The 12,531-nt window shown below is 35.2% G+C and overlaps 1 protein-coding gene across 1 annotated transcript; it reads left to right on the top strand.

The window, feature by feature from the left end:
• The first annotated feature begins 8,369 nt into the window (after positions 1–8,369).
• On the top strand, positions 8,370–9,736 carry LOC121392759 (galactose mutarotase-like). The gene is made up of 4 exons (XM_041523849.1): positions 8,370–8,467; positions 8,893–9,049; positions 9,427–9,600; positions 9,659–9,736. The coding sequence occupies exons 1-4, from the start codon at positions 8,370–8,372 to the stop codon at positions 9,734–9,736; spliced, it is 507 nt and encodes a 168-aa protein (XP_041379783.1).
• Positions 9,737–12,531: the final 2,795 nt, after the last annotated feature.

Genomic DNA, 12,531 nt, shown 5'->3' with positions numbered 1-12,531 from the left:
AGACCACGTTGAGATCCTTTGATGTCTTGGAAGGTCTGCTCATGATGTTTAAACTACTCTCTCTAAATCAGACTGTGCATCATGGTAATATTACATAAATGGTCTGGTAACGGAATGAACTTATGCTCTCTTCACAGTCTTTGACTTCAGAGCCAATATAAGTTGAATTGGATTTTGTTCCTGTTGTCAACTCAATGTTGCCTTCCCCACTTTCCAAAATAACTCTTTCTCTCTGTCTCAGCTCTTTCATAACGAGCACAACCCCTGTTGTGATAAGCAGTTATTTGAGTAGCTCCTGTCTCTGCTAATAGTCAATGTCTCCGTGTAATGAGCAATAGCATCTGAATACTTGTTTGGTATCATCAATAGGTTACCAAGGTTACCATAAACCCTATAGAATAAAAAATAGTAAACTTTGTCACTTCTCTCTCTCACACACACCACACTTACCTAGCCTGGTCCTGGTAAATCTTCACCATAAATAGCTTGGTTTAATGCAAACTGGTAATTCTCTTTTGCCATTTCCAAGTTATTTGTAGCTTGGTAAGCAGTACCCAAATTATTATAAGCTCGTCCAATAGCTTGAGGTACAGGTTCATGTAACACAGTCAACCTAAAGGCCTCATTCAAATGATACAAGGCTTTATCACGCTTCATCAGTCCAAGGAATGCATTACCTATGTTACCATGGGCCCAGCCCAAAGAAACATAATCTTTACTTTCTCTGCAAGTTCTACAGTTGCTTTATATTCCTCCACTGCGTTTGGCATATTCTCCAACACTTTGATATAGATTACCCCAAACTTGTATGTGCTGATAAACCGTCTTCATATTCACTTGCCTTCTTAGCAAACTCCACCCCCTTTTATAGAGCCGTACGGCCTCCATGACCTTTGAACCATACGTAAAGTTGTCCCTCGTTTGCAGTAAAGAGAGCAGAAAGAGAGGGGACATTGACATATAAGTCACACCCACATTGTGTTTGTCATAGTTATTAATAGTTATTTCAAAATAACCAGCTGCTGAAAGAAACTTGTTCTGAGCATACTCAATTTCTCCTAAGTAATAACTCATTAAACAGATGTTACCTTTATCATTTCCTGCTTTGCAATGTGTTCAGCTTTTAAAAAAATGAGACATAGCTATATCATACACAGAAAGCTTATAGAGACCAAGGCCTAAACCAAAACGTATGGTCATTGCTGTTGATTACTTAGCTGTGGTGTGACTTTTACTTTCTGAAGCACAAAAAACCATTTGGTTATAGTCGTGAGCACCATAACACTGTGATGCTGTGTTAATGATTTCTTCAAGATCTTCAATATCTGTGGGTCTTATAGCGTGTACCATAGTGATTTCAGGTGCGGATGTGGGAAAGGAGCGACCTGGGTAACCATGTGAGAGTTGTGAGTTTAATATCCAATTGAGAGCCTCTAGAGCTTGTGTGTTGTGTGTGTGATTCAAGGAATAGCATCTGACGGATGAACTGATAGGAGAGATGTGAATTACCGGTAATGTGGAAGAAGAATGAGTTACATTAGAACTGGTATCTTTTGACTTATGATCAGAATCACCTATAAATAAATAGAAAGGGAAGAGATAAGGTTTATAAATTTTCTATAAGTTACTAACCACAGTTTGACAAGTGTCCTCTTGAACAATTCTCCTTAAACTTTGATTTGACGATGTTGGTGGAACTACAACCAAGTTATCTGACAACCTCAACGGTCTAGAGGGAAACAGATCAGTTACGCGTCTGTTCATCGTGGTAAAAGTTACACTCGGATTATTGTCAAAATACAGTAATTGCTGACTTGGCAATTTATAAACAGGACAAACTGGTTTCATGTTTTTAATTAAATTCATTAAAAAGAACCACAGTCCAGCACAGCAAAAAAATTAAAAAATGATCTAAAAAATAAAACGATAAATTATCTAACTTTCAAAAGAGCAAAAGATATATAATTGAAAACTATTCTCTTTGTGAAAACAGCCTTAATTTATTTCAACATGTGTGTTCCTCCATCCCTCTTCTAGTAGGAAGAAAGTCTTTATAGTTTTTTTCTAAAATGATTCATAATGATGTAATCCATTCCATTGGTAAAGGCACTGACATACAGGTTGCAATAAAACGGAAACACCACCAAATGCCACACCCCCCCATGAATACACAAATGAAATGATACTGCTTCCTTCTAAAAAACACTAAAAACAAAAGTCCTTTAAATAATTCCCTCCATGGCATACCATAGACAACCTCAGGAGATCGAGATAAAACAGGTGCACCATTCATTGTAGCCTCACTTTTTACTCCTCGATTCCTGACTTGATGCGTCACTTCTGGTGATATATCTTCATCTATTTCCATAAATTCACGATGAGCATAAAAGAGACGTAATCGTTCCTCTTTGATTTCCCATCTTTTACGAAGCCATTTTTCCAACTCTTCATCAGATTCAGGCATCTCGGACAAGTCATGTCTTGTGATGTGATAATGGATCTCACGTGGGAGACGACCCTCAAGAACAATATCAGGCTCTGTTTTAGCAAAAATATCAGGATATCCAACTGTAATATCGTAAATGGCATTAATTTTGTATTTTCTAAGTGTTTTGACCGTGTACAAAAAGCCTGTAGATTTCGATGAAGACAATAATAATAACGGGGGAGATTATTTTTAGATCAGCGTATTCATCCGATTTTATCTTATGACTCGGTGTTAAGTCAGTGCCCCTCTGGAAACATCAACAAATGATAGGGTGTGGGGTCCTTTTATGTAGTTAGTTTCCATGTCAGTTCTTCCTGATCTTTTTCCCAGCGTCTAGACATGAAAATATAATTTAACCACTGCATTGCCCAGCCGGTAGAAGAAAAAGACAATAATAGAATGGTCTAGTTAAATAGTGATGTTTGTCATTATGGGAAATGGTTGGCAATATAAGCTTACAATAATAGGTATATTCTTGCCAGCATTTTTCATCATGACTGTCCACCTGTCTAATTTTCCTAATTTAACTTGTACCAACCAAAAGAAAAGCCATCAAAAATGACAGCGATGATTTAAAATAATCAAACAGTTGTCTTTAAATGGTTTATCATGACCAAATACTCGAACGTTGATTTCCAAAAAAACTATTCTAAGAAAGAGACAAAAATTAACATAGTTCATGTACTGTCCTCAAACAATTGTAGCTATCTTAATCCTAACTAGTTTAAATATAGTATCACATGATGAGGCTAGGTATTATAATTTATAGTCTAGTAATTTTTGGAATAACTTACTGAATACAAACTGTTAGTATGGTGAAGAATAAATGTGAGAGAGAGAGAGAGAGAGAGAGAGAGAGAGAGAGATGACATAATATAATATATATATATTACTTATAAATATAACGAAGGAAGTCTAGCACAACCTACCAAACTACCCACAACATCAATGAAATTCCTCCCACAGTCCTAACTCACACAAATTGCACAAATCCATGTACTCATGGACCAGTCAGCAAATCTCCTCAATTTAAATGTGTCCAACAATTCCTAACCATCCTATTATAAATACAAATAACTGCAGATAAACACCAGCTATACTACTGAAGAGGGCCAACGCCACCAGAAATAGAACAATGATGAGTCGAGTTCGCGTAATACGGTGTAGGAGCGACAAAGCGGTCTCCTTCTAGCAGAGGAAAACCTTCATGGTAGACGTGTTGACTATGATCAATGTCACTGTCAGTCATCTTAACCTTTTGTTTAAATCTGATTTCGCACCACTCGTTAAGGGCGTGGCTAGCAGCAATTAACCTTTTCTACACAATGGCTGTTTTCCCTTAAAGGACCACTTTTTGTTCTTACTATTTTATTTTCAGCTGTGTTTGGCATTCATGTCATTCTAATTCCTCTATTTTATTTATCTAAATATCTGTCAAACTCTGCCCACAGATATTTAAATGTGATTATGGAATGGTCATGGTTCATCTACATTGCTGTAAGTTGATACCACGACCAAACAATTATAATTTTACAATTTATTCTTGCATTATATTATTTTCTCTACAAATATCAATCAGGGTATTATTGGTAAGTATGACAGTAACAGTCAATATAATTACATTGTTATTTCATTAGAACTTGTCCTTGGAATTGAAGTAATATTAATGGTGACATTAAGAAGTATTAATAAAGATCGACCTACTATTATTATTTTAAATCATCGTACTCGTTTTTGACTGGCTATTTTAGTTTGTTTTATGGCTCGTATGGGGGCATTGACTCAAGAGAAGATCATCTTAAAAACTTCATTAAAACATGTCCTATATTTGGTAAGATAACTAACAATAGATCTTGGTACAGTATACATTGTTAATACATTGAAACACTAGTACTGTTTTAACCATTAAGAGTATGAGGTCATTATTATAATTAGTTATATTTCCTATTGGGATTTAGACTTGTCGTACTATATTGCATTAAATGACTATAGTATGCCTTGAATTAAAGTTCCACCTGGTACTATAGGTGCTGGCATGCAGCTGATCCAGTTATATTCCTACAAAGGAAGTGGTCTGATGATAGAGAGTATGTTCTTGAGTCACTCAATTACTATTGTGACATGGAGTATCCAGTCCAGCTGCTTATATTTCCCTGAGGAACTGATCTATCTAAAAAAAACCAATCAAAAGATAAAGAGTATTCTGAAAAGAATGGTCTATCTGTTAACAAAATATGTCTTAAATCCAAGAACTATGGTTTTGTTCAGTGTTTACAGACATTAAGAAGTGGTTGGAAAGAGAGCAAAGTAGATATATGTGATATTACAGTGGGTTATTTAGGGAATATTCCTCAAGGAGAGAAAGAGCTATTAAAAGGTATTATTTAATTGTAGTTAGTTAATATTATTTCACAACTAGGTCACTTACCGAAAGAAGTACATTTCCATGTTACTCACTACCCATCATCAACATTGCCCTCGTCTGATGAGGAGCTAAGTGAATGGTTAAAGAAGAGATGGAGGAGAAAAGGAAGAGATGTTGACACATTTTACAAGACCTCTTCATTTCCTGGTCAAGTGCTCAAAGATAGTTGGACTATTAAAGCAATAATGGTTGCCATATTGTTAAATGGTTTATATTATGTGGTGCTGTAATCTATGGACTACTTCAAGCCCCTTTACTGATGAGTGTAATGTTAGGTATACCACTGGTCGTCCATTTTGTTGTTGACAAATGGATGGATGGTTGGGAGAAGCTAACTTTAAGAAAATGGAAAGAATCCAAGAACAAAAAGGAATTATAATTTTTGTTAGGTTGTCCAATTAAATTTATTGTTTCCTTTCCTCAATTCACACCATTCATTTTTAATGGAAATAAAGATTATAAATTACATTTTCACTGGCAGTCTCTGCTGTAGTTGGAAAGGGTGTCAATATGGCCAATCCATTCAAAGGATTTCTTTTTGCTATTCTTCTTTCCTTTACTGTTCTCTGTGGTAGTCTTGTATTCTTATTACCAGCTCTAGTACTATATCCTATATCTATCATGTTCATTTATGCTCACAGATATGCAAGTTATGTTCTAGCATCATGGTCAATCTTTATTGCTGTGAGTATATATAACATTTTCTATTAATATTTTCTATCTTCCCTTTATTTTTATCATGTTCATCTTTACTTTCATCTAGGGAATTCTTGGTTAGTTGATTGAGATAGATAGATAGATAGGAGAGAGAGAGAGAGAGAGAGATAACTGTATTTCTTTGTAGAACTTATCTTTGGTATCAAAATCATCATTAGTGGTGACCATTAACAAGATTATCAACAAACGTCAACCGACTGTGATCATCTTAAATCATCGAACTCGATTTGATCCTGTGTACATGTTTTGTTTCTTGATTCGACTGGGTACTTTGACACAGCATAGATTCATGTACAAGGAGACTTCAAGCATATTCCTGGATATGGTGAGATATTACTTCAAAGGAATCATATTTATTATATTGTAGGCTGGCTAATGCAAATGTGTCAGTACATATTCATGCAAAAAGAAGATAAAACCTACCTCAAAGACTCTCTCCGCTATTACTGTGACGCAAAAATACCAGTACAACTTTTAATTTTCCCGAGGGTGAGCAATTTACAGAGTCCACTCTTATGAAAGACAATGCAAATGCATGGAAGAATGATCTTCCTCTCAATAAATACGTCCTTTATCCAAAAAGTGAAATTTTTACTCAATGTCTGCAAAACACTCAGACAAAGTTGGTATTTAGGTACTTTCTGGAAAGAAGGAAAAGTTGATGTGTGTAATGTCACTATTGGTTATGTAGGGGATATTCCAGAGGGTATGCCACAACAAAATATTAGGTATTTATTTGATTTAGTCTCTTTGTTATTGTATATGTTGCTAATTTAGGTCAGTGGCCGAAAAGAAGTGCATTTCCATGTCACTCATTACCCATCATCAACATTACCCTCGTCTGATGAGGAGCTAAGTGAATGGTTAAACAAGAGATGGAGAGAAAAGGAAGAGATGTTGACACAATTTTACAAGACCTCTTCATTTCCTGGTCAAGTGTTCAAAGATAGCTGGACTATTAAAGCGATAATGGTTGCTATATTGTTGAAATGGTTTATATTATGTGGTGCTGTAATCTATGGACTACTTCAAGCTCCTGTACTGATGAGTGTAATGTTAGGTATACCACTAGTCATTCATGTTTTTGTTGACTACTGGATGGATGGCTGGGACAAGATAGCTTTGAGGAAATGGAAAGAATCCAAGAAGAACATTTAAAAAACTGTAGACATTATTAGTTATTAGTATAGTGTAGATCAGTGTACATATTAATACTGTTAGAAGACTTATAGATGTGTTGCACACCTAACTTTCCCAGGATACAGATGGCTCATTTTCCACTCAATACTTATACATTGTATGACTGTAGAATGATTTTCTAGAATAATTTTTTAGAACACAACAAATATGACAATGTCATTACCGACGGCAACCTCACTAGAGGTAGAACCTTAACTTTGTTATGGCAACCCAATTACTTAATACATGTACATGTATGAATAAACATGTACATGTTTATATCTATTGCCTCTTATTGTAGTAAATGACATTGTAATATCATAGTATCAAGAGATAAAATCTATAATTTCTTCTTACTATCTTTCTTCAAACTTGACCAGCAAAAATGAACAGTAAATATATGTAAATATATTTATTTCATAAATAAAAAGTAACACAGAAAAAAATGTTATTAATTTTACATTAAAGTATCGTGTTTCTTTACAGGCTCCATAGACATTTAAAAATATAAAATAATGTGAATATTAATTGCTCCTAAAAAATAAAACCTATGCATATTATTTACCATTAGTAGTCTGGTATTATGACTTCAATCATAATGAACTGATGTTATTAACGATTTGTATTTTTATATCATGTCTTAAATTTTTTTATTTGATTCTCAATATCAGGATTTCAATACATCTAATAAAACAAAAAAAAAAAATTGTTAAATAGAATTATAATTTATAAAAAAAAAACCCTTGTGTGTTGCCCAAACGATTCCTACTCGCTCACCCACTCAGGCTTCCACTTAGGCTCCAGGATTCCCTGCTATTGCTAGCTGGGACCGCCACCTGGCTTGGTAACCCTCGTCTTCGCGAGGTAATCCTGGCTGGAGCGTCGCCCTAACTTAAAACCAGCCGTACGGGATTCCAGCTCTTAGGGAATTTCGCATTCAGGAACCGGGACCACAAATACACCAGCCTCATCTCGTTTAAAGGGAGACTACCAGCCCTATCCTAGTCGGCCTTTCGGATACTCCGTAGAGTATGCTGGTAACCATCTCAGAGGTCTGATGCATTGCAGAACGCTGGCCCACAACACACTGGCACTCATGACTGTTTCAGTTTCTTTTTATATGTACGTCAGATTTTGTCTTCATGCTCTTGTGGGGCGCGCTGTGTTCGCCTATGAATCTCATTAACGATAGCAGTTGCAGCATTAAAAAGACTGTTAAAATAATATATTTTTAATGGACAAAAATAAATCTAGATCAATTTGAGCAAACTAAAACAACACTACTAATTATAATAAATTTTATATTATTTTAATTTTATAGGGACCACAAAAAATCTCATAAAAAGTAAGTTAATTTTTTTAAGCTACTTGATAACCTCTCACTTTCAAAATGGTTCATAAAGTACACACTCTAAACATTAGATAGCTTTGAAAAATGGAGAAGGACATGACAAATTAATTTGTGTACAATTGTAGATTTCTTACACAATATTTTGTCAAGAAATATAAATTATTAATTTATTCAGCTGTTAACACACCCATAATTTGTAAGCTTGCAAAATGTCTGCCACTGTTATAACACTAACTAATTCTAAAGGTTTTGCAGTAACTACTACATCACAAGGTGGAGTTATTGTTGGCATCAAATTACCTAATGGGTGAGTACTAAATATGTATTGAAAGTGTTGTGCATTGAAAGGATTACAATATCCTATCCCACTTAGGACACAGGTAGCACTTGGTTTTGAAAATTTAGCAGGTTTGTTGCGAAAAATATTTATACTTTTGTAAAAATTAAACCAATTACAACAATGTTTTCTATTAGATTATGAAACTAATGCTCCTTATATTGGATGCACTGTTGGTCGTTGTACAAACCGAACTGCTAATGCTCAATTTACTATCAATGGTCAAGTGTATCATATCTCTGCTAATGCTCCTCCAAACCATTTACATGGAGGTGCTATAGGATTTAATAAAGTAGGACAAATAGATCAACAGATGATAGGTGTTGTTTCGTTTTATAGGCCAACTGGACAGTCCAATCCTATACAAATACTACTGTGACATACAAACTAATTAGTCCTGATAAAGATCAGGGTTATCCTGGTGAGGTTGAAGTTATAGCTACCTACACTGTTACAGAGGACAATGAAATTTGCTTGGAATATTGTGCTACCACAGATGCTCCGACACCCATTAATCTGACCAATCATTGCTATTTCAATCTAGCTGGGAAGGTATCTATTTAAGATATGTTCCTAACAATATCTTCTTTATCTTCCAATCAGGGAGATATACTTGATCATGTCCTTATACTTAATGCTGACAAATACACTCCTGTTGGAGAAGGACATATTCCTACTGGTAAGTAACCATAGCAACAAACACACTGAGGTAATACATTTTTATAGGAGAGATAGCTAGTGTTGAAGGGACACCACTTGATTTCCGTACACCTCATAGTATACGTGAGCGCTATACTGAAGTGTCTGATGTTGGTTATGATAATAACTTCTGTCTTAATTCTGCACCAATATATCCAGCTGATAATACTCTTCACTTTGCCGCTAAGTACGTTCACCCCTAACAATTAATTGTTAATTTTGTTATATAGATTACAGGAGCAACCACTCACAATATACTTGAGGTCTATACTAATCAGCCCTGCGTTCAGCTGTATCAAGGAGGGTACCTCGATGGTTCTTATAATGGACTGGATGGAAAACCTATTCTGAAATATACTGGTCTGTGTCTTGAAACTCAGAAACATCCAGATGCTATTAATCAGGTATGTGGGCAGAGAAAGAGATTAGAAAAAAAAAGATTAAACTAATTTTTTTCTTTAGCCAAATTTTCCCTCCACTCTTGTGCGTCCTGGAGAGAAGTACTACAGCAAAACAGTCTGGAAGTTTACCTCAGAATAACAATAGATTCCTAACTTATTTTGATGATCAATATTTGCTAAAATAATCTATACTCTTAACATTACCACAAAACAAAATAGTTTGAGTTTAATTATTTCTTATACAAAGTCCAGATACAAGTCTGTCCTACACCAGTCATACCAATCACATGATAATCACATGACTCCAATTTGTTTAAGACAATCCGAGGAGGATCAGGACATCTGTAAATTTTGCTAAAGAAAAAAATCATGCATTATAATTATACACCACATAAATGAATAAATAAATAAAAATAAATAAATAAATAAATAATTGGGTGGAATTGTTCAAGGGGTACTTACAAAGGATTACCAGATTCTTGAACTAATTCGGCACCTAAGTATTCCATGAGGTCAGGATCACTTTTTTCATCTCCACAAATCGTAGGTCCGTTTTCGAGACGAATTTGTGTGCTTATTAGAACATAAGGCATGTCTGAATTAGTCTCTAATAAGAGGTGTGTTCTCTGTTGATAGTTAATGAATTAAATTAATGTTTGAGTAATTTAAAAATATTTACAAACCTGCAGAATAACAAGAAAGATGTTTTAAATTTTATTGCATATAATAATATATACCATAAACAAATACCAAGGTTTAAAATATCTCTAAAAATTGGATAAATAATAAATATACAAAAACTCTATTTATTAAATGATATTTTCCAGCAGCTGTCCAACCAAGAATGAAGTACTAGGTTGTCCTGTAAAACTGGATGTGTTGATCTGGTATGGCAAGGTTATGAAGAGAGGGATGATGGTGGTGTGAAGATGGAGGAGAGTGGGCATCATTGTATGGCCGCCATACTGGTTGTGAGTGAGTCGAGGATGCTCTGTTTTTCTGATAAATATTGTTCCGTGGGTGGAGGAAAACGCTGATAATTGAGGAGAGGTGGATAAGATTGAGGAGAAAGAGGAAATGAAGAACAGGAAGGATGTGTCCATGAACTATCAGAATCATTCGGTTGGGAAAAGGATGGATGATAAAAACTATGTGTGGACTGTGTGGAGGAATAGGAGGCCAAGTTGACGTGGGAACAAAGGAGGTTCCAATTGTTGGCCACTTGGATAAGCCATTTCATGTATGTTTCCTATATGCATGGTATGACTGGTTGGTAATAATCTGGTTGCCATGGATACACCATAACAAGGCTGCTCACTAGTGTGCGTAAATTGATGACTTGATGATCGTTCAAAAAGAAGGTTCTAGAAGATGGTCCACACCAAATCCTAGTCTCTCATGAGAGGAGTACTGTCTCTTTCTTCTTGTTGTCGTTGCTGTCTGGCTGTCTCTTCTCTTTGTCTTTCTTCATGACTAGTTATAGTCAGGAGAAGATCCAGGTGGTCAACAATGAGTAAAGCTAACTGTTGTTGTAAGGAAGATTCTGATTGTCCTTAGATGAGGAATGTTTGTCTGTATATATATAAGTCACATTACATTACTTACCACATCTTGCTACTTCTGTCTTCTTTTCTAGTCCGTGGTTAGTTTTTCTCTAATTCTTGTATTTTTGTCAACTGCTTTTTGCAGTATTTCTGCTCTTGTCTAGAACATGTCGGTATTAAAAATTTATAAATAAGTAAAATAACATTTTATCAATAATACTGTTGAATAAAAAATGATTGATTAATATCTCTGATAAAAGAGTTCTCAAACTATAGGTATTTCAATTAAGATAAAAAGAGACTTTGATGACATAATGTTCCTTTACTTTTATTATTAACCATTACTTACTATGTGTACACATTTTCAGCTCCATTCATTGCTCACTTAAGTTAACAAGACTATTAATATATTGCTAAATCCATTTCAAACATTTGGGCTCATAGTGATAAACACCTCTGCTATCTATAACCTATTATTGACTTACTTCTTTTCCGCAGTGACACGAGTTTTATTAGACAAGATAAGGAATGAATGTATTCTGTAATTCTGTGTTTACGACGACATTCAACTAGTAGGAAAAGACTTGTCCATCTACTTGTAAGTCAATTCATCCATTAACCTACCATCATTGTGAGCTTTTCTCTTGTTGGGTGGTAGTTGGGACTTCCTCTTCCTAACAGAAGATCTATCAAGATAGACAAATCGTTTCAATTTATAACATGATCCTCTTTACCTTGTAGATCTTGTTGTGATGGTAGCAGCTCCTCCATCCTTCTCCATTGTTGATGGGAGGTGAGGAGAGGTGGGGCTTCATTCAGTCAGCTCCTCCTTCATGCCTTTGTCTGACCTGACTCCACGCATATGACATCACATGCATCATGGGAGGTAGCCATGGAAAGGAAACTTCTCCTAGTCCTCAACCTAGCCCCAACTTAAGAAAGACTATTATTCCACCTCCCACAACTGCTCAAACACTTCAGGCACTTCTCCAACCTTCCAGACTTGAGAAACACACGTTAGATCGAACACTGAAAGGTTTTCTGAAGCATTGTAATTTAACTGGATTAGCATATCGACTCCGTATTGCAGGTAATGTAGAAGAATGTGTGTGTGTTGTTATAATTTGAATCTGTTTATTTGTTTTGTAATGATAGTTGTGTTTTGAACTATTTTCTAAGTTAGTATGTTTTGTTATTATTTGTAATATTACAGGTGTTTATACCTTGGAAGATCTAGTTCTTTTAGATGAAATCAAATTATCGCGTCGTGGCTTTACTCGACTCATGGCCAAGCGACTCTTCACAGCCTTAGATGAATATCTTTTAGAGCCTGATGAGATAATGGAACCACCTCCTGTTAGACGACAACCATCAGAATTGATACGTCATA

Source organism: Gigantopelta aegis, unplaced genomic scaffold (genome assembly GCF_016097555.1).
Source record: "Gigantopelta aegis isolate Gae_Host unplaced genomic scaffold, Gae_host_genome ctg4436_pilon_pilon, whole genome shotgun sequence".
In the NCBI taxonomy this organism is placed as follows: Eukaryota; Metazoa; Mollusca; class Gastropoda; order Neomphalida; family Peltospiridae; genus Gigantopelta; species Gigantopelta aegis.
Note: the sequence above shows the minus strand (reverse complement) of the source record. Positions and strands in the feature narration are given on the sequence as shown.

Bases quoted from the DNA above. Each gene is read 5' to 3' on its own strand.
- LOC121392759 (XM_041523849.1), top strand. From the start codon at position 8,370: ATGTCTGCCACTGTTATAACACTAACTAATTCTAAAGGTTTTGCAGTA. The intron at 9,050-9,426 runs GTATCTATTTAA...TTTGTTATATAG, and splicing joins ATTTCAATCTAGCTGGGAAG to ATTACAGGAGCAACCACTCA. The intron at 9,601-9,658 runs GTATGTGGGCAG...TTTTTTCTTTAG, and splicing joins ATCCAGATGCTATTAATCAG to CCAAATTTTCCCTCCACTCT.